The following is a 25,323-nucleotide window of genomic DNA, read 5'->3' as shown; positions in this document are numbered from 1 at the left end:
TCCTTGTTATTACTGAAGTCTATCTTTCAAAGGTTGCACGCTATCTACACTCTTTATAACATTGCATGAGCTTGCACATTAGTATTTTTCAGCAGTAAGATTATGTTTGGATCAATGTTACCCATCGTATGATGTATTGTACAATATTGTATCGTTTTTATGGCCAACGTTTGGATAGAATGTATTATTGTTGTTGTTAAATAATATTTTTGTTATTTAATTTGATTGTATAGTAATGTACTATAACTGATAAGTTTACTAAGATACCCTCAATTGTTTTTAGTAAAATGTAGAATTGCGTATAAGAATAACTTAAGAAAACTTCTTTCTGCTATAATTTATCATAAATTATGTAGCTTGAAAACAAGAGCAAAAACTTGAAGAAAAGGGCTAACTATCACTAGTTTTATAAAAAAAATCTAGAACGATGGAAAGAGATAAAGAAACGGTAAGAGATTTGGATGAAAATAAGGGCATGAACCAACTCTAGAAAAGATGGATGTAGACATAGTAGGTCAATAGGTTGGAGATTTAGAGTTAAAATAAAAAAAGGTAAAAGATAAAATAGAATTATGGAGTAATAGGCAAAGGCATAACTGAAAAAGAAAATAGGAAATAATCTCACCCTACCAAATTGATTGCTTCATAAAATGGGACTTTTGGTTGTTGAAACAATGATTTAACAATACAATACAATTAATTTTAAATAAACAATTAAAATAAACATTATTTTAGTATAACAATACAATACAATACAATAGGTAATAATCATCCAAACAAGCTGGAAAATAAGGAAGATTACTACGTATCTAATTTGAAGATTAGTACTAATCTGAACATAAGGAAGATTAATTAATTAGCGGAGTAGTCATCTTACAAAAGCAGTCAGATAAGGAAGATTGTGTAAAAGTTTGTGATCATGATTTTCGTTTTCATGAGCCAATTAGTTTTTACTTTGACTGTCAAACTCCTCCACCCCCACCCCCACCCCAACCGTAATTTTAATGTTAATTAAATGCAGAATTTTAGTTCTTAGTAGAAGTTAATATTAAGGCCAAATACATGGTTAAAGATGTAGTCCAGTCGGATTGACTTATTTTAAGTGCTCTTAAGCCAAAAGAGATTGACTCATATCTCTTATATATTGTTGTTATTTTTATTACGCATTTTTATGGTACTAATATATCATCTCCTATTGTTTTTTTGAGCCGAGGGTCTCCTGGAAACAGCCTCTCTACCCTTCGGGGTAGGGGTAAGGTCTGCGTACATATTACCCTCCCCAGACCCCACTTATGAGATTATACTGGGTCGTTGTTGTTGTTGTTGTTGTTGTTAAGCCAAAATAACTTTTAAGCCATTGTGTAGTATTTGGATAAAGTAAAAAACGTGCTTTGAAGCACTTATTTTTAAGCTAAAATGACAAAAACAAATCAAAAGCTAGAATTCCTAACTTATGTCTTAAAAACTAATTTGACGTAAAAGTTACTTACAATAAGCCCATCCAAACGGGCTCTTATTCCCTCAAGAAATGTTCAATTGCCTTTTAGATGGGCTTTTGCATTTATACCCGATTTTAGGGTCACAATTGAAACTATACCCATTTTGCAAAAAGATTTGCAAGCCTACCCATTTTACGATCAATTATAGATTTTAAAAAATAAGTACAAGTTAAAAATAAAAATAAAAATAAATACAGATTAAATTGGGACGACTAAATAGGACAATGGACAAATTTTTCCTTTAGATTCGTATCATGTGGTCCATAAATAGTTAGGTTGGGATCCATTTCAAATCTTATACTTATCACATGAATTAAAAATGAAAAATTACACTAATGGCAGCCTTTAGATTTCTTCTTTTACATAATTATCTTGGGTCTATTGGCACATGACATCATTTTATTCGTCCCTTTAATTTGCTACGATATTTGCGTGTTAATTACTCTCCCTAACATATGTAAAACGTTATCTTGGGTCTATTGGTCATGTCCATTAGCATATTTGTCCCTTTAATTTGCTACAATATTTGTCTGTTGGTTGTCCTACATTTTTGGATTTGTTGTCATGTCCATTAGCACATGTAAAATATTTCATTCTTCCTTTTAATTTGCTGCAATACTGCAAGTTAATTGCTTAGCCTCTATGTTTTGAATTTGTGGTCATGTCCATTGGTACATGTCATTGTTTTATCTATCCCTATAATTTGCTACAATATCCACATGTTAATTGGTCGACCTGTATTTTTTATTTTTGTTGTCACCTCCATTAGCACATGTTTGTCGTTTCATTCATTTCTTTAATTTGCTACAATATCTGCCTGTTGCTAATTGATCGCTCTATATTTTTTGGATTTGCGATCATAACTATTGGTACATGTCATTGATTCATTCATCCCTTTAATTTGCTACAATATCTACCTATTAATTACTAGGGGCGGTTCTACTGTAATTAGTAGTAAGGTTGTTAAAAATATTAGGTTTATATGTATTTAAAAAAATAGTACTTTTAATATATGAAAACTTTTTAGTATAAATAAAGTAACAATTTGATTTACTTCAAAATGGGTAGATGAATACTTTTCCTAACGTTTCAATTTGCATTAATTTGACAATATCACTCTTTACTCCTTCATTAGATAATGTGTAAAAATTTTACTCCCCTTACTTAATTTTACATATTTTCTATCTTTCTTTTTAATATTCTTATTCACCTTCTTTGTAAAAAAAATTGCTAACAATTTTATATCTCAAAAACTAGAAGAATAAATGTCATTTTGTGTTTAATAGGTAAATCATAAATATTTATTACGATTGTGGTGTCCGGTGAGGTGTTAATGTAAAAGAAGCGGACAAGTCTAATGGATAGCTTATGCATTTGCCTCTAGTTTAAGTTTTATAAACTACTTTTCATATAATTATAGTGAATATTTTAATTGAAGTGACAACCTTGGTCTAACCCTTGAGATTATCAGACCAACTAGTATTAAACAATATTTCTAAAAGGGCTACAAAAATTCAAGTCTAATCCTATTTAATTAACGAGTGAGTCTTTTCGGGGATATTCGATAAAATTGAAATGATACAGAAAAGATTAGCTACTCAATAGAAATATTTTATCAATTAATATCTATTTATAATAGTACTTATTAAATAATTATACTTATATTCATTTCAGAGAAGATCTAGCTCTTTGTAACGATCCGACCGGTCGTTTTAAGAATTATTGCTCCGATCCCCTATTAACTGCTTCCCCCGTATTTATTTCTACTACTTTGATTTGCCGGGATGATTCATTTTGAGTTTTGGAGTGTTTTGGGACACTTAGTCCCTAATAAGAGTTTAAGCTTTAGAATTTGGACCGTAGTTGGAGCAGTATGAAGATAACCTTGGAATAGAATTCCGTCAATTCCGTTAGCTCCGTTGGGTGATTTCAGACTTAAGGGCGTGTTCGGATTGTATTTTAGAGGCCCGTAGCTTATTTAGACTTGAAATGCCGAAGTTGAATTTTTGCAGTTTCCGGATCAATAGTGAGATTTTGATATCGGGGTCGGGATCCAATTTCGAAAGTTGGAATAGCTCTGTAGTGTTGAATGCGACTTGTGTCCAAAATTTGGGGTCAATCGGACTTTGTTCGGTTAGTTTCGACATTGGTTGTAGGATTCTTAAAATTTCAAGTTCTTTAGGTTTGGATTGGAGGATGATTCGTGGCTTTAGCGTTGTTTGATGTGATTTAGGGATTGGACTAAGCTCGTATGATGTTTTAGGATTGGTTGGTGTGTTTGGTTGAGGTCCTGGGGGCCTCGGGTATGTTTCGGATGCTCAACGGACCATTTTTGGACTTGGAGAAAGATCAGATTTTTCTGTTGTAGACTTCCCTTCATCACGATCGAGTGAGGAGGCTCGTGATCGAAAAGGCTTAGCTGAGGTAGAGGGAACTTTGTTCTACGCGATCGCGGGAAAACGAATGCGAACGCGTAGTATTGTTAGAAGGTTGAACCGCGAACGCGTGGGCTATGCCGCATTCGCGTAGGGGAAGAAGTGAGGCATCTGTGGTATGGGAGTTTCTTTTCGCGATCGCGTGAGGTAAACCGCGATCGCGTAGACCTGAGCAGTGCAAGCATTGTGTTTGCATAAAGAGTATCACGTAAGGTAAATCTGGGAGCTAGCAAAGTTTCTCTTCGTGATCGCGATTTAGGTCGCGTCTAGGCACAACATAAAGTTCAAAATCGAGAGCTTTGAGTTCATATCACAAAATTGAATTGGGAGTTCAGTAGGAGACGAATTTTGGAAGGATTTTCGGAGGAAATTTGGGGGTAATGATTATTAACTTTTTTTTGCTTATAACCCATTAATCTAAACATGAATTCATCATTTAATTTCAGATTTAGGGTGAGAAATTGAGGAAAATTTTTAAAAAGTTCTTAGGCCTAATGTTAGGGTTTTGATCAAGATTTTGGTATCGGGTTGGAGTAATTTTGGTATGGTTAGACTTATGAGTGAATGAGGCTTTATAATCCGTAACTTTTACCCGATTCTGAGACGTGGGCCCGGGGAGGATTTTTGGGTGTTTTTCTATTTTCTTGTCTTAGCTTCGATTTCATTAACTAAATTAGTTGTTTGTAGTTATATTTACATTATGCAATTACTTTGAATAGATTTAGGTCATTTGGAGTCGGGTACTCATGGCAAGAACGTGATTTCGAGTTGATTGAGCTGATTCGAGGTAAGTGGATTGCCTTACCTTGTGTGGGGGAACTCCCCTTAGGATTTGGTATTTTGTTATATGAGTGACGTGTACATAAGGTGACGAGTGCGTACACGTGCTAATTGTTGAAAATCCCGTTAACATTAAGCTAATACCTATGTTTATTGTAATTTAACAAATACTTTTACTTGAAACCTCCTGTTTAGATTAGGAAAAGCATATTTACGTGACTTAATTGTCTTACCTGCTTTAATTGCCTACTTGTATTCTGTGCAGCATGTTAGAGTAGAAATTTTCGATTTAATTCTTGAATAGAACTGTATATTCTTCTGAGATGGTTGTGTGTTTACTTTGGGTCTACTGGACAATATCCCAGGAGATCCCCCTACTTGTTTACTTTGGGACTATGGATCGATATTCCGGTAGATTCTCCCCCCTCCCACACATTTATGATTGGGACTTCGGGACAACATCCGGTAGATTCCTCATACTGGAGATTTACTTTGGGACTACAGATTGGTATTCCGAGAGTTTCCCTTGCACATTTATGATTTGGACTACGGGACGATATCCCAGGAGATCCTCTGGACATTTATGTTTGGGACAACGGGACAATATCCCGGGGGATCCCCTGTTGCTATTTCTGTGTACCGAGTTAGATTCTTTTTTGTGATTTTATTCATTATAGCCTGTTAGCATTTTAATTATATTGTCATATTCTATACTGTTTTACCTTGTTTTTCATTTATAATCAGTAGGGCCCTGACCTTCCTCGTCACTACTCGACCGAGGTTAGGCTTGGAACTTATTGAGTACCGCTGTGGTATACTCATGCCCTTCCTGCGCATGTTTTTTCTGTGCAAATCCAGGTTCTGTGGCTCAGCCATACCATCAGTGAGGCGAGGCGACCTTCTGGGGTTTCAAGGTATACCTGGAGTCCCTCTCTATTCTCCTCTCTAGATTTTGCTCTCCTGTATTTACTTTTGTTTAGACATTCTGGAGTTAGAACACTTGAAGTGATTCAATAGCTTGTGATTTCATGAGATTTTGGATTTTGGGAGTTGATTCAGTTTGAGAGTTTATATTTGTATATGCCGAGCGGCATCTTAAACATTTTATTTATGTTTTATCCGCAGTTTCTGGCTAGTTTCATCTTTTGCTTTTCTTTTTACGCAAATTATTAGGCTTAACTAGTCGTACAGACTAGGTGCCGTCACGACAGATCATGAAGGGCAAACTTGGGTCGTGACAAGTTGGTATCAGAGCTCTAGGTTCATAGGAGTCATAAATCACAAGCCAATTTATTAGAGTCTCGTAGACGAATACATCTGTACTTATCCACAAGAGGCTATGTAACTGCTAGGAAAATTCCACTTCATTTGATTCCTTGTCGCGCGAGATTTTGGTATCACAATTCGAAACTTTTGTCTTCTATTCTCTCACAGACAGTGAGGACACGTGCTACTAGAGATGACCAGGCACCCGCGCCCCCTGCTAGAGCCGTCAGAGGTCGGGGCCGGGGTAGAGGTTGAGGACGCGCTCATGGTGCAGCCAGAGCACCCGCACGAACTGCCATAAAGGAGCCATCAGCAGCTCCAGCCGGAGTCCAGGCACCTGATACGCCTACTGCTACTACTATTCCAGCTCTTCAGGAGACTCTTGCACAGTTCGTGAGTATGTACACCACCCTAGCACAGGCAGGGTTGATTCCCCTTGCTGCAACCACATCTCAGGTCGAGGGAGGAGTACAAACTCCCGCCGCCCGCACTCCTGAGCAGCGGGTCCAGGTTGATCAGATCCCAGAGGTTATACCGATTCCGCCTGCAGCCCCAGTTCAGCCTAAGGACAGGGCAGCAACTTTAGAGGATGAGCAACGGAGGTTTGAGATGTTTAAGAAGTATAAGCCTCCTATATTCAGTGGTTTAGCATCAGATGATGCCCTGGGATTTCTGGAGGAGTGTTACCATATCTTCTACATTATAGGTATATCAGGATCGAGTGGGGTTTCTTTCACTGCCTTCCAGCTTCGAGGAGCAGCCTACCAGTGGTGGTGTACTTTTGAGTTGGATAGTCCAGCTGAGGCAACATCCCGTACTTGGACTCGGTTTTCAGATATGTTCCTGAGAGAGTTCGTCCCTAAGAGCCTTAGTGAGGCGTGACGCATAGAGTTTGAGCATTTGCGCCAGGGCACTATGACTGTTTTGGAGTATTATGTCTGTTTTACTAACTTGGCTAGGCATGCACCAGCCTTTGCTACAATTCATGAGAGAGTTCGCTGGGTTATTGAGGGGCTCATTCCCAGCATCGGATCTAGCATGGCTCGTGAGTTGGAGATGAATATTTCTTATCAGTAGACGGTGAGCATTGCTAGGAGAATGGAGGGTATGCATGCTTGGGATAGAGAGGAGAGGGAGGCCAAAAGGTCTCATAGTCGGGCCATTATTTTGGTACCCGTGCTCTAGCTGCAGTTCGTCATGGTAGGGTTTATATGAGTCGCCTCGTTCATTCAGATCTTCCAATAGCAAGTGGTATTCCAGCTCTTTCTAGACCTCAGGAGCCTTATTATGCACCTCCAGTATCTAGTGTGCCTCCTGCACGAGGTACTTTCAGTTTTCTGTCCAGCAGACCTGGCCCGAGCCAGTCACAGCCACTACGTCCTCCCATAGCTTGTTTTGAGTGTGGTGACACACGCCATATGGTGAGGGATTTCCCCAGACTTAGGAGGGTTGCACCTCCATAGACTACTCAGCCACAACGTGCCCCACAGAGTTCCAAGGCTATGGTTCCAGCACCAGTTGCTTTCCCATCTGCTCAGCCCGCTAAAGGTGGAGGTCAGGGAGGTACAGGTCACCCTAGAGGGGGAGGCCAGGCCAGATATTATGCTCTTCCTGCCCGTACTGACGTTGTCACCTTTGGTTCTGTTATCACATGTATTGTCCTGGTTTGTCATAGAGATGCATCGATTCTATTCGATCCAAGCTCCACTTATTCCTATGTGTCTTCTTATTTTCCCCCGCATTTGGGCGTATCTCGGGATTCTTTGAGTTTCCCTATTTATGTTTCTACTCCTGTGGAGGATTCTCTTGTTGTGGACCGCATTTATCAGTCATGTTTGGTTGCTCTTAGTGGTTTTGAGACCAAAGCCGATCTATTATTACTTAGTATAGTAGATTTCGATGTTATCTTGGGCATGGACTGATTATTGCCCCATTATACTATTCTTGATTGTCACGCCATAACCGTGACGCTGGCTATGCCAGGTGTGTCACGAGTATAGTGGAGGGGTACTTTTTGATCACACTCCCAGTAGAGTTATTTCTTTCCTTAAGGCTCAGCGAATGATTGAGAAGGGGTGTGATGCGTATCTGGCCTATGTGAGAGATGTTAGTATGGATATCCCAATAGTTGATTCAGTCCCAGTAGTACGAGACTTCACCGATGTGTTTCCAGCTGATCTTCCGGGTATGTCACCCGATAGGGATATTATTTTTGCATTGATCTATTACCGGGCACACAACCCATTTCTATTCCTCCGTACCGTATGGCCCCTCCTGAGTTGAAGGAATTGAAGGATCAGTTACAGGAATTGCTTGATAAGGGCTTCATTCGGCCGAGTGTATTGGGGTGCTCCTGTCTTGTTTGTAAAGAAAAAGGATGGTTCTATGCGTATGTGCATTGATTATCGTCCGTTGAACAAAGTTACAGTGAAGAACCGGTATTCTTTGCCTCGTATTGATGATTCAGTTTACTAGTTACAGGGTGCACGAGTGTTCTCTATGATTAACTTGCGTTCAGGTTACCATCAGTTGAAGATTCAGGAGCCAAATATCCCGAAGACTGCTTTTAGGACTCGGTATGATCATTACGAGTTCCTTGTTATTTCGTTTGGGCTAACCAATGCCCTAGCAACCTTCATCATTTTATGTACAGTATGTTCCGACCATATCTTGACTCGTTCATCGTTGTCTTTATTGATGATATTCTGGTATACCCCCGGAGTCGGGAGGATCATAAGTAACATCTGAGGACAGTGCTCCAGACTTTGAGGGAAAATAAGTTATATGCAAAGTTCTCGAAATGTGAGTTTTGGTTGGATTCCGTGGCATTCTAGGGTCACATGGTATCGAGTGAGGGTATACATGTGGATCCGAAGAAAGTGGAAGCAGTGCCGAGTTGGCCTAGACCATCCTCAGCTACAGAGATCCGCAGTTTTCTTAGCTTGGCGGGTTATTACCGTCGATTTGTTGAGGGGTTTTCATCTATTGCAGCACCTATGACCAGGCTTACCTAGAAGGGTGATCCTTTCCACTGGACGGAAGAGAGTGAGGCGAGCTTCCAGAAGCTCAATACAACTTTGAATACAACCCCAGTATTGATATTGCCTACATGTTTGGGATTTTGTACCGCCTATTGTGATGCCTCGAGGATTGGATTTGGAGAGGTATTGATGCAGGATGGTAGGGTGATTGCCTACGCGACCAGACAATTGAAAGTACATGAGAAGAATTATTTTGTCCATGATCTCGAGTTAGATGCTATTGTTCACACCTTAAAGATCTGGCGTCATTATTTGTACGGTGTTCCTTATGAGATCTATATTGATCACCAAAGTTTCCAGCATCTGTTCAAGCAAAAGGATATTAATTTGTTCCAGAGAAGATGATTAGAGCTCCTGAAGGACTATGATATCACTATCTTGTATCACCCGGGCAAGGCCAATATGGTGGCCGATGCTTTGAGTCGCCGAGCGGAGAGTTTGGCTTATCTACCAGCAGTGGAGAGGTCCATGGCGATGGATGTTCAGGCCTTAGCCAGCCAGTTTGTGAGATTGGATCTTTCGGAGCCCAGTCGGGTTCTAGTTTGCGTGATCTGTCAGTCTACCTTATTTGATCGTATTAGGGAGTGTCAGTATGATGACCCTCATTTGCTCGACATCAAGGACAAGGTTCTGCACGATGATGCTAGAGATGTGACTATTGGTGATGACGAGGTATTGAGGATGCAGGGTCGGGTATGTGTACCCAATGTTGATAGGCTTCAGGAGTTGATTCTAGGGGAGGCCCATAGTTCGTGGTATTCCATATATACGGGTACTGCGAAGATGTACTAGGATTTGAGGCAACACTATTGTTGGAGGCAAATGAAGAAGGATATAGTTGGGTTTGTAGCTCGGTGCCTCAATTGTTAGCAGGTAAATTATGAGCATCAGAGACCGGGTGGGTTGCTTCAGCAGATAGAGATTCCAGAGTGGTAGTGGGAGCGGATAACCATGGACTTCATAGTTGGACTCCCGCGGACTTTGAAGAAGTTGAATACTATTTGGGTGATTTTGGATCAACTAACCAAGTCCGTGCAATTCATTCCTATGTGTACTACCTATTCTTCGGAGTGGTTGGCAAAAATTTATATCCGGGAGATTGTTCGTCTGCATGGCATTCCAGTTTCCATCATTTTAGATAGAGGTACTCAGTTCATATCACGGTTTTCAAGGTCCGTACAACATGAGTTGGGTACTCGGGTGGAGTTGAGCACAACATTTCAGCCCCAGACGGATGGAAAGTCCGAACGCACTATTCAGATTCTTAAGGATATGTTCTGTGTGTGTGTGGTGGAGTTTAGAGGTTCTTGGGATCGGTTCTTGCAGCTGGCGGAGTTTGCCTACAACAACAGTTATCAGTCCAACATTCATATGGCACCATATGAGGTTTTGTATGGTAGGAGGTGTAGATCCCCGGTGGGTTGGTTTGAGCTGGGTGAGGCTAGATTATTGGACACAGACTTTGTTCAGGATGCCTTGGAGAAGGTTAAGGTGATTCAGGATAGACTTCGTACAGTCCAGTCCAGACAGAAGAGTTATGCGGATCGAAAGGTTCGTAATGTTTCCTATATGGTTGGAGAGCAGGTCTTGCTTCGGGTTTCGCCTATAGAAGGCGTTATGAGATTTGGAAGAAGGGGAAATTGAGTCCGAGTTTTATTGGTCCTTTTGAGATATTGAGATGTGTTGGGGAGGTTGTTTATGAGCTTGCCTTATCTCCCAGCTTGGCAGGAGTTCATCCGTTATTTCATGATTCGATGCTCCGGAAGTATCACGGCGACCCGTCACACATATTGGATTTCAGTTCAATTCATTTGGACAAGGATCTATCTTATATTGAGGATCCAGTGACAATATTGGATAGGCAGGTTCGGAAGCTGAGGTCAAAGAACATTGCATCAGTGAAGGTTCAGTGGCGGGGTTAGTTAGTCGAGGAGGCTACTTGGGAAACCGAGCAAGATATGCGCAGCCGTTGCCCTCATTTTTTCACCACTTCAGGTATGTCTCTATGCTCGTTGGAGGACGAACAAATGTTTTAAAAGGGGGAGGATGTAATGACCCGACCGATCGTTTTAAGAATTAACTCCCCGATCCCCTATTAACTGCTTCCCCCGTGTTTATTTCTACTATTTTGATTTACCGGGATGATTCGTTTTGAGTTTCGGAGTGTTTTGGGACACGTAGTCCCTAAATAAGAGTTTAAGCTTTAGAATTTGGACCGTAGTCGAAGCAGTGTGAAGACAGCATCAGAATGGAATTTCGTCGATTCCGTTAGCTCCGTTGGGTGATTTCAGGCTTAGAGGTGTGTTCGGATTGTGTTTTGGAGGTCCGTATCTTATTTAGACTTGAAATGCCGAAAGTTAAATTTTTGAAGTTTCCGGATCAATAGTGAGATTTTGATATCGAGGTCAGAATCCGACTCCGAAAGTTGGAATAACTCTGTAGTGTTGAATGTGACTTGTGTGCAAAATTTGGGGACAATCAGACTTGGTTTGGTTTGTTTCGGCATTGGTTGTAGGATTCTTGAAATTTCAAGTTCTTAAGATTTGGATTGGAGGGTGATTCATGGTTTAAGCTTTGTTTGATATGATTTGGGGGTTAGACTAAGTTCGTATGATGTTTTAGGATTGGTTGATGTGTTTGGTTGAGGTCTCGGGGGCCTCAGGTGTGTTTCGGATGCTCAACGGGCCATTTTTGGACTTGGAGTAGGATAAGATTTTTCTGGTTTTTTTGTTGCAGACTTCCCTTCGTTGCGATCGCATGAGGAGGCTTGCGATCACAAAGACTTAGCTGAGGCAGAGGGAACTTTGTTCTACGCGATCGCGGAAAAAGGAATGCGAATGCGTAGTATTGGTAGGTAGTTGAATCGCGAACGTGTGGGTTATGCTGTTTTCGCATAGAAGAAGAAGTGAGGCATCTGTGGAATGGGAGTTTCTTTTCTCGATCGCGTGGGGTCAACCACGATTACGTAGACTTGAGCAATGCAAGCATCGCGTTCGCGTAAGGTAAATCTAGGAGCCAGCAAAGTTGCTCTTCGTGATCGCATGAGAGCTTCCGCGATCGCGATTAAGGTCGCCTCTGGGTAGAACATAAAGTTCAAAATCAAGGGTTTTGAGCTCATATCACAAAATTGAATTGAGAGCTCAGTAGAAGACGAATTTTGGAAGCATTTTCGGAGGGAGTTTGCGGGTAATGATTCTTAACTCATCTTTGCTTATAACCCATTAATCTAAACATGAATTCATCATCTAATTTCAAATTTGGGGTAAGAAATTGGGGGAAAATTTGGAAAAGTTCTTAGGCCTAATTTTGGGGTTTTGATCAAGATTTTGGTAACGGATTAGAGTAATTTTAGCGTGTCTAGACTCGTGAGTGAATGTGAGTTCATAATCAGTAATTTTTACCCGATTCTGAGACGTGGGCCCGGGGAGGATTTTTGGGTGTTTTTCTATTTTCTTGCCTTAGCTTTTATTTCATTAACTAAATTAGTTTTTGTAGTTATATTTAAATTTTGCAATTACTTTGAATAGATTTGGGCCATTTGGAGTCGGGTACTCGTGGCAAGAACGTGATTTCGAGTTGGTTGAGCTGGTTCGAGTTAAGTCGCTTGCTTAACCTTGTATGGGGGAACTCCCCTTAGGATTTAGTATTTTGTTATATGAGTGCCATGTACGTAAGGTGACGAGTGCGTACACATGCTATTTGTTGAAAATCTCGTTTTCATTAAGCTAATACTTATGTTTATTGTAATTTTAAAAAATACTTGTACTTGAAGCCTCTTATTTAGATTAGGAAAAGCATGCTTACGTGAGTTAATTGTCTTACCTGCTTTAATAGCCTACTTGTACTCTGTGTAGCATGTTAGAGTAGAAATTTCTTGTTTAATTCTTGAATAGAACTGTATATTCTTCTGCGATGGTTGTGTGCTTACTTTAGGACTACGGAACGATATCCCAGGAGATCCACCTGCCTGAGATAATCTGACTGGATGCACTAACAGAGGAACCCTTCCACTCCAATCTCGACAACTCAGGCATCGCTAAAGTAACAATCTTGGCATGACAATCAAGAATGACGTGATATGGAGATAACCAATCCATGCCTAGGATAACCTCAAAGTCAATCATATCAAGTAACATAAGGTCTGTTCTAGTCTCGAACCCACAGAATGTAACCACACAGGACCGGTAGATCCGATCCACGACCATATAATCGCCCACAGGAGTGGACACATAAATAGGAGTACCCAAAGACTCACAAGGGATATCCAAGAAATGAGAAAACAGAGATGACACATATGAATATGTAGACCCTAGATCAAATAATACCGAATCATCCCTACCGCATACAGAAATAATAACTGTGATCACAGCATCTGAGGCCATTGCATCTATTCTGGCTGGAAAAGCTTAGAATCTAGCTGGAGCGCCGACTGGCTGAATAATAGCTAACTGAACTCCCCCTTCCTGGCTTCCACCTCTAGGACGGCCCCTACCAACCTGTCCCCTACCTCTGGGCGGCTGGACGACTAATACTGCAATCATAGGCTGATGACCCTGCTGTATTGCCTTGTCGCAAAGTCTGGAGTAGGTCCTCTTTTTGTGCCCCAGATCTCCACACTCGTAACAACTCCTCGGTACCATAGACTGCTGACTCGATGGCTGACCCTGATGGCCTGAATACCCACTAGAGGAACCCTGAATGGCTGGCTAGTGGGTAGTAAGAACTCTCCGGCATGGCACTGAAGTAAGCACTAGAAGAACCCTGATGACTAGAATACCCGCCAGACGAACTCTGAATAGCTGGTGGGTACTAAGAACTCTCCGGCATCGCACTAAAATAAAGCCTCACTAGAGCACCTCGAGGAGGTAGTGGTGGTGCTGAATATGGGGGCCTGGTGGGCTGACCCCTCCCAAACTATACTTTGCCCCTAGCTGGGGCACCTCTAAACACTCTAGAGAATCGGGTCATTTTATCTTGCTGCAACTGCTCTCTACCCCTCTGTCGGTAACCCTCAATCCTTCGAGTAATCTCCAGAACTAGCTAATACTCAGTCCCCATCTCAACCTCTCAGGCCATGCTAGCTTGAATACCGGGGTGTAACCACGCAACAAATCTCTGCACTCTCTCTGCGTCCGTAGGAAGTATCATGAGTGCATGGCGAGACGACTCATAGAATTTCGCCTCATAGTCGGTCACAGACATCTGACCCTTCTCGAGCAGCTCAAACTGACACCATAACTCTTCCCTATGAGAGGGTGGAATATACTTGTCCAATAGAAGCTATGTAAACTAACACCAAGTCATGGGAGGAGAACCTACTGGTCTACCGAGAAGGTAAGACTGCCACCATCTACGGGGCCTGCCCTATAACTGCAAAGTGGTAAAATCTACTCCATGGGACTCCAATATCCTCATGTTGTGCAGTCTTTCCCTACACCTGTCAATGAAATCCTGGACATTCTCATGATGCAGGCCTCCGAATATAGGAGGGTGTAGCCTTGTCCATCTGTACAATAACTTTTGTGGGTCACCGTCCGTAGCTGGTCTAGGATCAGATACCATTACTGCAATTGGCTGAGCACTGCCTGCGGGTAGAGTACCCGGAGTTTGATATATGGAAGATGCGTGCCCAAGAGCCTGAGAAGTAGGGGTCTGTGCTCCCCCTCCTGCATGAGATGTGGCTGGGCCTGCTGGAAATAAACCAGCCTAGGTCATAGAGTCTATGAACCACAACATATGACCTATGACCTCCTAAAAGCCTGGTGCCATCATGAAATCCGCCATGGCAGGCGCTGCTGCGGGCACCTCACCTTGATCCTCAATAATGGGATCCCTTGCTGGATTCATTGGTGGTGCAATTGGGGAAGCCCTGGGACACCCTCGTCCCCAACCTCGGACTAGTTCCCTCCCCCGGCCTCTACCTCGGCGTTCAGTAACGGGGTGATCGGCTCCTCCCTTGTCTAGAACGTCCGCCGTATGCGTCCTCACCATCTATGAGAGAATAGAAGAAGACATCTTAGTATACCATCTACTGCACGATAGAAGATGAATAAAGAGTAGTTTCCTAACACCCTATGACATTTCGAAGATAAGTACATATGTCTCCATACCGATTCTCAAGACTCTACTAGATTTTCCCATAACTTGTGAGACCTACGTGAACCTAGTGCTCTGATACCATGTTGTCACAACCCAAATTCCATATTAGACCATGCTGGCACCCAACACTGTTGTTAGGCAAGACAACACTAATCGAATAGTAAATCCTTATTTATGTAGCTAGTACGTGATAACTTCCATTATAGGTTTAAGAAATTTATTATCTTAAAAACTTAAGCATATTTAATGAAAGAGGTAAATGCGCATCTCAATCATGAAAACAAGCCAAAACATCATAATTCTACTAATGTGTGTTCCAAGACCTGGTACCACAAGTGTGTGGGAAATCTATAAGAATATACATCACCATACTTTCCTACTCTCTGGAAAAGGAATAGATAGAAAACATAAATACAAAAAAAAGGCTCTAGCAGCTGCAGAACGACTCAAAAGGGTAGCTCACCAGAAAGTCTCAAGCTGAGAAGTCCACTCTATGCACCAGACTGGTGGCCAGATGCCCTTGCCTCAAAGCCTGCACAATCAAGTGCAGAAGTGTAGCGTGAGTACATAGAAATATGTACCCAATAAGTATCTCGTCTAATTTTGAAGAAGTAGTGACGAGGGGTCGATTTAGACACTTACTAGGGCCAACAATATATAATGTGAAATTCCAATAACTTTAAGCATAATGTATATAGATAACAGTCAAGCTTAAACCAGAGCAATAACCGAGGAATTTCCTCCATCATATTAAATAAGGCAAGGCACTTTCTTTATTTAAATAATGTAAAGTATCAAGGAATGAAGCATACAACTACAAAGTATCTCCGTTCTATTATCACACACAATTACCACCAAGGACGTTCGGCCCGATCCAACATTAAAGTAAAATGTGCACGACCGAGGGTCGAACGACGCGAACCATAGATGCATCTATTCACCCTGCTCATGAATCATGCATGCAATGAGGTAAAAGCATAATCCCGCTCGCGATATCCATGCGACGCGATCAAACGTAATCTTTATCATTTAAAACACAATACTTCCTTGATTCTTTTTCAAAAAAGAAGACAATTCTCTTGAAGCATTTGAATCTTTAGATTTTCTTCAACTTAATTACTTTCTTACAATTAGCGCATATAATCATATAGTAGTGTCCACAAAGCATGGTGTAATCCTAGAACTACCCGAACAATAACAGAAATAGTAGCTACATACAGACTCTCGTCACTTTGCGCGTACTTAGCACCCACAATTAATTACATATTAATTAAGTTCACCTATGGGAAAATTTCCCTCTTACAAGTTTAGAAAAGAGACTTACCTCATTTGAGCCTACTTCCAACTCAAGAATGCGCTCGAACCCTCAAACCGAAGCCGCACAATCCGAAACTCAAAGTGCTAGGTGAAAGCCCACTTCCAAAAGCTCTGAAAATCACCTAATTGTAGAAGTGAAATGAAATAAATAGCCTAAGTCCCATTTTTAAAGGTTGTGCACAAGCCACAAATGTCGTATTTGCGACATCTAGTTCGCAAATGCGAAGACCGCAATTGCGACAAAAGCATCACAAATGCGAACATGGGCTCCCTCTATAAGGGTCGTAAATGCGACAAAATGGTTGCAAATGCAGACTCTGCTGGGTTCGAAAATGCGATAAAAAATGTCGCAAATGCGATCGCTGCCCAGCTCAGGCTTCTTCGCAATTGTGAAGCTTTCCTCACAAATGCGTTTGTCGCAAATGCGAACAAATCCTCGCATTTGCGAGACTTGCAGCAGCTGCCTAGAAATACCAGACAACTGGAGTGTCTTCACTCCGAAACTTACCCGAGCCCTCGAGGTTCCACTCCAAATACCCACATCATTCAACCAATACTATACAAACTTGATCGCGCGATCGGAACACTAAAATAACATCAAAAACTAAGAGTTACACCTTATCGCATCCCCTTTTTTCCCTTTTTGACGGGAAAGTCCGGGTTTCGACATTCACGGGGTGTAATGACTCATTTCCGTTTGGGAATTGGGTATTGGAAGAGTTGCCACCTAACGGATTATGGTACGTTAGGGCACCTAGAGTGATTAACTCTTAGGTTGGTTTGCATTACCAGAGATTAGGGTAAGGGCTCGAAGTAACCTCGAGGGGAAGGTGTTAGGCACCCCTCTTGGTCCACAACTGTGGGTCCCAGCCGAACATATATTCACAAATTAATCCATTACAAGTAAACAATTGAATCAAATAGGTTGCAAGTAAAACACGTTGGATAAGTCAAGTAATAATATAAAGATTTGGACAAGTTGTAAAACAAAGGTTTAAATAAAAAAGAATTTGGTAAAGAGGGGTCCTAGGTTGGTTATCCTATAGGATCACCCCACACAATGTCCGGTAAACACTCCTCAATTAGGGGCTACACGTGACATTAGCGCGTAGTCATCATATCACATATCTACCCTTCCCATTCCCTTAGTGGTCATGCAAGCGAGTATTTGGTCAACGATTTCTATTACGTGCTGCTACCCGTCCCTTCTTAATGGTCCTGGAGGGAGTTAGGACCTCTACCTATAGGTGGTTATAGACGGACCCCTAAGGTTTTAAAAGGTTAAAATTCTAAGGCGACAATAAAAAACACTCAGGACTTTCAGCACATAAATGGAGCAATTAGAGACTCAAAGTTTCCTCCTCAAACAAGCACATAAACAACACGAATCGAGCACAATTAAGGGCTTTCATTAGACAGTGTCCTAAGGCAGGGTATCTAGGTGAATATGCAGAAACAAACAACTTATTTTAGACTCAGAAATGATAACCCTAGCAATTGCCTATAGATTAGTACACTTGTATAACCCTAGCAATTGCCTAAGGGCTTGCCTATACGCGGAGCATTGATTAGTACACTTGTATAAAAACAAAGCAAGTTTTGAAACAGACTTCTTTAATACCTATAAGCATGATATCTAATAATAGTTTGAGACAGTTTTAAGGAATTTGTTTCAGGAAATACGAAATACTTAATTAAACTAATCCAGAAATGACTAAACGTGGACTAATTAGATTTATTAGATTGGAAGAATTTCGAATATGGTTCCCTATAGGCATGATATATAAGTGTAATACTGATTTTAATGATTAGCATACATAACACTCGTTATAACTGAATCTGGGTTAAATCACATCCTATAGGCATGATATCTATTAGTTAATCTGATTTTAAGACAATGAAAACATGATTCTTATTACGAAATTATCCGAATCCTATAGGCATGGTTTCTAAATATGACATGATGTAAAGCCTTGTAAACATGGTTTCTATTTAGTAGAGCAAATAAATTTAAAAGTAAGGTCATATGGGAATGATTTCTATTTGGCAAAGCAATCAAATTAAAAACTAAAGTCCTATGAGCATGATTTCTACCTAAATTACCCCATAAAACATGTATCTACCCACCCTTTCACTAAATACCCCAATATTTATTTACAAGTTATTACAGACCAATGAATGAATTACATAAGTAAATAAGAAAACTAAGAAGCTATTCTATAGGGAGCCTTCATTTAGGCCCAGATTCCAAAGCCTCCAATGACCTCAAATGCCTCAATTCCATAGACAATGACATAGTCTAGGTTCATCAAAGTTTCCTAAGGATCTCAAGGATCCCGGGCAATGCTTACACCTAGACTTGGAAACCAAGAATTGAACAAGTGCAGTGTGGAAGGGCCAACCTCAGTATGTCATAGTTCAGAGGGTTCTCAAAAGGATCCCAAGGCAGTACACATACTGGAGGGGGTAGAACTTATTGAGTAAGAGTAGAGCAAAAAGTGATTGACACAAGTTAAAAGGTTTTAGTAAAAAATATTGTATTAAAACAAAAGTCTGTTTAAAAATAATGTAGTAAAACAACAAAGACTGTTTGAAGAGATGAACAGAATTCAAAACACCTTTGGACAGGTTTATACATAGCTAGTTCACAGAACCAAGTAAATTCAGTAGTCACACACATGGGTTTTGGGATACATAGAACAATTGACTACAAACACATAACCTAGCAAAGATCTAGGACTAGTTTAGCATGCTCAGAAATAGCTAACCCTAGCATAGTCACAAAACCAGACATGAAGAATACAACCACATAGAGGGGTGATAGGGATTTGGGGATTCATGGAGTATATGGTGGTAAGTACACAACAAGTAAGCGATACCTGGTAAGACAAGCTCAGAAACACACATAAAGGGGGAGTATGTTGATCTCAAGGAAGGGGAAGACACAATAACATGCTAATAATGTAACCATCAACTACAAGTTTTACAACAAAACCACAAATAGAAGCAAACTAGGAGCAAAATGAACTGAAGCAATAAGAGAATCATATTGTTTTTGGAACTTTGAATTGAAACTAGAACATACCAGTAAAGAGGATAGTGAGTAGAATGAAAGAATAAGAGAACATAAATGGTTAGCCTTGGCTTGCAGCCGGCAAACTTAAAGCTGTAGCAAGTAGTACAAAAGAGAGAGCAGTAAGTTTGAGTGTGAGAGATAGTTTTGAACCAAGGGTTCATGTGTTGTGCTAATGAAAGACTTGGGTATATATAGTTTGAAAGCAGGTAGTAAATAAGGTAAGAATCATAGTAGCATAATAATTAAGGAACTCAGAATTAGTCCGTCAGAAAATCAAGGCAAGTACTCACTCAGAATTAGTCCGTCAGAAAATCAAGGCAAGTACTCCCTTAAGTTAAGAGAATTAATTCAAACGGTAAGAACCAGTAGCATATAAGGCAAGAAAATTAGTATATGACTAATAAGGAAAGAATCAAAGTTCCGCAAGCATAGGGTAGTCAATTAGGACTAAGTTCAGAAAACTTCAATTAAGGAAATGGTTCAGTAATAATAAAGCACCACAACAAATAAGGTATGGGGATCAGTCAATTTAAACAGGCGAGGTAGAAATTTAGGGTTTAAAAGAAAATCTTTCAATCAAACCATAAAATAAGGAAATCAGAATCAATCAAGAGGAAGTTATGATTCTATAATCAACATATAAATAGAGAAGAACAAAAGAAGTAGCAAACATGCAAGGTCAACAATATCGACAGAAAGAGGCAAGTCATGAACAATCAAGATGAATATAATCACATAGAGGTGATATAAGTAGGCTAAGGACTCAGTAAAGCCTATTCGAAGCACGGTAACCACAAAAACTTAACAAGAATCGAGTAGTCATGCTAACAAACATAGCCAAAACAAAGAAGACCTAAGAGATGTAAGCAAGAAATAGGATTTCAGAAGAAACCCAAGTATAAACGAAAGAACCTGTCAAAACCTGAAGGATCGTAACAAGTATATCAGGATTTCACCTGGAATCATACTGAAATAGACAATAACAGACCAGATGGCAAACCCCAGATGCAAGTCGGTGTGACCCAGGGCCCTTGAAGGCCTCAGAGAAGATGAGCATGGCAAAAGAGGAGCCATTGAAGGCTTGGGGTTGAAGGGTGGTCACTAGAGAAGAAAAGAGAAGGGAGGCAGTTGAAAGAGGCTAGGGTTAGGTTGAGAGAAGAGAGGAGATGAGAGGATTTGAGGGCGGCGGAATTTCAGAAATGAGTTAGGGTTAGGGGTTGTAGGAATTAAAAAAGGTAAGAAGTGATACGGGCCGTTGATCTGTGAGATCAACGGCTAGGATTTAATAGATTCCGGGTCGGGTAGATGTGTATAGGGCATGGGTCGGGTAATCAGGTATGAAATTGGGCTGGGGTTGGGTCCGATTTAGGCTACAATTTAAAGCCAAATCTGGCTATAATTTAAATAGCCAATTTTCCTTATTTAATTTATAATAAATAATAAATAATTTCTCAAAAATAATTTTATGTACCAAAATTATTTTAAATATATATATATATATATCATTTTAAAAATACAGGGACAGATTTTACGCATATAAAAAGTAATTATACATTAAATGGGCTAACGTTGCAATTATATGCAATTTAGCATAAAAAATACCAAATGCAATTATCAAAATGCATAAAAAATATATTAACCATATTTTGGTATAAGTATAGAAATTAAATGAATAAATCACCATAACAATAATTTGGGGAATAATTATTGGGATTTTATGAATAAAAAGGGGAGAAAATAAATCAATTTAAATCCTTAAATTTATTGAAAAAATTATAAAAATCTTGTGCATGCTTATATATGCATATATATGCTATTTCAAAGGTATTTATGCATATACAAAATATATAGGAAAAAATTGGGTATCAACAGTTGCCCTTTTTTACCCAGGAAGGATGAGAAAGTTTCGAGTAAAGAAATGATGACCAATTTTGATCGGATGGGATGTTTTGAAAGGTAGAGGCCGAACTCTAATTTTTGAGTTGCCTACATATCCCTAGTTTTACAAAAATCAGGACATGTGTAGTTCTGGATTCACCTGCGAAGTAAACTGATGAAATTATTGCAAGAACGGACACGACATGCGGAAGCGGCTACGATGAGCGGTTAAGGCTCGGGACGGTTGGAGGGAACTAGAGAGAGATTTCTCCTACTAGGATAGCGGTTGCTTACTGGTTACCTGCAGATAAAAGATTCTACAAACGTATTTGCAAAAAATTAAACATGATGCAGATTTCCTTCGGACCATGGTGGTTGTCTTCGGACGGTTAAAGATGACGTCCTGTGCCATGAATTGTTTAGTGAGGGATTCGCAGGCCATGAAATGGTGTTCTAGATCCATGAAAATGGTGCCTCTGAACCATGACGCCTATGAATAATGATATGCAAGATTGATGGATACTTAGGCCATGGTATGATGTCTTCCGGCTATGAGAATGATGCCTTTAGATTATGACGCCTTCGGATAGATTGGTGATGGTTCAGACCATGATATACACTAATATGAGGTAACAAGACAAGGCTTAGTCTTGTGAAATGGAGGGTAGAGCTTAGCCCGAGTAAAAAGCAAATAGATAGTAGTAGAAATGGAGCAATATCTGTGCAAAGAGGGAAAATGCTTAGTCCCGTGTAAGTGGGGAGATAAGGATTAGCCATATGCAAATGGGGAGGAAAGGATTAGCCTTGTGCAAATATAGAGTCAAGGACTAGACTCATGCAAATACGGAGTCAAGGATTAGACTTATGCAGATATGGAGGCTAGGATTAGCCTCATGCAAGTATGGAGTCAAGGTTTAGACTCATGCAAACATGGAGTCAGAGATTAGGCTCATGCAAATGAGAGGCAAGGGTTAACCTTATGCAAATATGGATTCAGGGATGGGGTCGAGGATTAGACTTATGCAAATATGGAGGCAAGGGTTAGCCTCATGCAAGTATGGAGTCAAGGATTAGACCCATGCAAACGTGGAGTCAAATATTAGACTCATGCAAATAGGAGGAAAGGGTTAGCCTTACGCAAATATGGAGTCAGGGAATAGACTCATGTAAATATGGAGGCAAAGATTAGCCTCATGCAAATGTGGGGGATAGTGATTAGTCCCATACAAAGAGCGAATAGTAGATAAGGGTATTGTATGTCTCAGCTGGAGATATATTCAGTGTCTGATGGCTGGATGAATGGTGAATTTGCTTTGTGTATACATGTTTCACGAATGCTACCGTTACGTCAAATGCTCCTGCATTTAAAGAAAAATTGTAAGTTATATGAGGGGAGGTTGGTTCTTGCTTTGTCTGTTGGCCTTGCTCTGCTCCTCTCTGAGAGCCCCCTTCGAGTTCCCCTAGGTAGCACCTGACTGTTATGGAAATAGAATTTTCGAAAAATAAGCAATCATTGATAAAAATAGAATTGTTTTGGAAATGTATTGATATTTCAAGTATTTTTTGATGAACTAGCGACTATGACACATTTCAAAGGCATTGCATCTCTCTTATGTTGAAATTTTGAGGGTCCCCCTTAAAATTCTGCCCCAGTTTGGTAGATGATTTTTAACTATTTGTGGATGGCAAACTCTGCTGCATCTTCTTCGGAATTTTGAGAATCCTCCTCAAAATTCTACCCCAGTTCTTGACTGATTATTGACTTCCTGGCATGTGATGGCGCTGGCTGGACTTGCTCCGAAGTTTTGAGGACCCTCCTCAAAATTCTGCCCTAGTTTTTGATTTTGGGGGAAATGAAAATTTTATTATAATATGACCGAACCCATAAGGCTGCCTACGTATCCCCTCTGAAACGGGAATTAGGTCAAGCGTAGTTCAATTACATCAAATGAGGAAATATAAAGTATCTAAGCATAGTATCTTTTGAGCATCTGAATTGATTGGTTTTGGCCAGACTTTTCCGTCCATTTAAGCAAGTATGAGTACTCCTCCTATTAGTACTCTGTAAACCATGTACGGACCTTTCCAGTTGGGAGAGAATTTCCCTTTGGCTTCATCTTGATGTGGGAAGATTTTCTTGAGTACCAGCTGCCCTGGTGCGAACCGTCTTGGTTTGACTTTTTTGTTGAAAGATCTGGACATTCTGTTCTGATAAAATTGGCCGTGACATACTGCATTCATCCTCTTTTCATCAATAAGGGCCAATTGTTCATAGCGGCTCCTTATCCACTCTGCATCACTAAGTTCAACTTCCTATATAACTCTTAACGAAAGAATCTCCACCTCGGCTTGGATGTCATCCTCGGTACCATTAACCAGCATGTAGGGAGTTTCCCCGATGGACGTGCGAACTGTGGTGGGGTACCCTAACAGAGCAAAGGGTAACTTTTCATGCCACTTCTTGTGATTCTCTACCATTTTCCTTAGTATCTTCTTAATATTTTTGTTGGCGGATTCTATGGCTCCATTCATCTGAGGTCTGTAGGTGGTGGAATTCTTGTGCTTGATTTTGAAAGTTTCACATATAGCTTTCATCATATCACTATTGAGGTTGGCGACATTGTTAGTAATAATGGACTCAAGAACTCCGAATCGGCAGATAATACGATCCTTAACAAAATCTATGACGACTTTCTTGGTTACAACTTTGTAAGATGCAACATCTACCCATTTTGTGAAGTAATCAATGGCTACCAGAATACACCTGTGTCTGTTTGAAGCCATAGGCTCAATCGGACCAATAACATCCATTCCCCAAGCGGCAAATGGCCAAGGTGAGCTTGTTGCATTAAGCTCGTTTGGCGGCACTTTTATCATGTCGGCATGCACTTGACATTGAAAGCATTTGCGGACATACTGGATGCAATCTATCTCCATGGTCATCCAAAAATAACCAGTTCTGAGTATCTTAGTTGCCAAGATGAAACCATTCATGCGCGGACCACAAGTCCCAGCATGCACGTCCTCAAGTAGCTTAGAAGCTTCCTTTGCATCGACGCATCTTAGTAATCCCAAATCAGGAGTTCTTCTATACAAGTTCCCTCCGATGTGGAAGAAGTGATGTGACAATCTCCGGAGCGTGCATTTCTAAGTGATTTGCATGCTCCGGGTATTCTCCTTTTTGATAAGTATTCTTTGATGTCATGGAACAAAGGCTTTCAATCGGTTTCTTCCTCGACATGAGCATAATATGCCGGCTGATTATGGATCCTCACCAAAATGGGATCAATGTAGTTCTTATCTGGATGTTGTATCATGGATGACAAAGTGGCCAATTCATCGACAAACGCATTCGAAATTCTGGGCACATGACGGAATTCTATCTTTGTGAACCTCTTTCTCAATTCCTGCACATGGTGCAGATATGGAAATATCTTGGAATTCTTGGTGGCCCACTCTCCTTGCACCTGGTGCATAAGAAAATCTGAGTCACCGATCACCAGCAACTCCTGAACGTTCATGTCGATTGCCATGTTGACCCCTAGTATATAGGCTTCATACTCTGCCATGTTGTTGGTGTAGGGAAATCTGAGTTTAGCAGATACAGGATAATGTTGACCCATTTCTGATACCAAAACGGCTCCAATGCCCACTCCTCTGAAATTTGCAGCTCCATCGAAGAACATCCTCCAACCGTCTGTCACACCTCCTTTTTCTACCCGAAAGGGTATAAGGGAGTTTCTCCAATTTAAGTGACAATCGAAACGAGATTATTTATTCTTATTCAGAGTCGCCACTTGGGATAATTTATGGTGTCCCAGGTCACCGGTTTTAAATCCCGAATCGAGGAAAGATTGACTCTATTTTATAGTCTGCGAACACGGAAATCCGGGTAAGGAATTCTGTTAACCCGGAAGAAGGTGTTAGGCATT

The 25,323-nt window shown here is 40.5% G+C and overlaps 2 protein-coding genes across 2 annotated transcripts; both read right to left on the bottom strand.

The window, feature by feature from the left end:
* Window positions 1-12,956: 12,956 nt before the first annotated feature.
* On the bottom strand, window positions 12,957-13,403 carry LOC138868251 (uncharacterized). Its single transcript, XM_070145783.1, has one exon. It carries the CDS (start codon window positions 13,401-13,403, stop codon window positions 12,957-12,959), a length of 447 nt encoding a protein of 148 aa, XP_070001884.1.
* Window positions 13,404-24,609: 11,206 nt separating this feature from the next.
* LOC138868250 (uncharacterized) lies at window positions 24,610-25,014 on the bottom strand. Its single transcript, XM_070145782.1, has one exon. The coding sequence runs from the start codon at window positions 25,012-25,014 to the stop codon at window positions 24,610-24,612; it is 405 nt and encodes a 134-aa protein (XP_070001883.1).
* Between the last annotated feature and the right edge of the window lie 309 nt (window positions 25,015-25,323).

Source organism: Nicotiana sylvestris, chromosome 5 (assembly GCF_000393655.2).
Source record: "Nicotiana sylvestris chromosome 5, ASM39365v2, whole genome shotgun sequence".
Taxonomy (NCBI): domain Eukaryota; kingdom Viridiplantae; phylum Streptophyta; class Magnoliopsida; order Solanales; family Solanaceae; genus Nicotiana; species Nicotiana sylvestris.
The sequence above is the reverse complement of the archived record's forward strand: the minus strand, read 5'-3'. Positions and strand labels throughout refer to the sequence as shown.

What these genes read in the sequence shown, in the direction of transcription:
- LOC138868251 (XM_070145783.1), bottom strand. Translation starts at nt 13,403, where the DNA reads ATGGCCTCAGATGCTGTGATCACAGTTATTATTTCTGTATGCGGTAGG.
- LOC138868250 (XM_070145782.1), bottom strand. Translation starts at nt 25,014, where the DNA reads ATGGGTCAACATTATCCTGTATCTGCTAAACTCAGATTTCCCTACACC.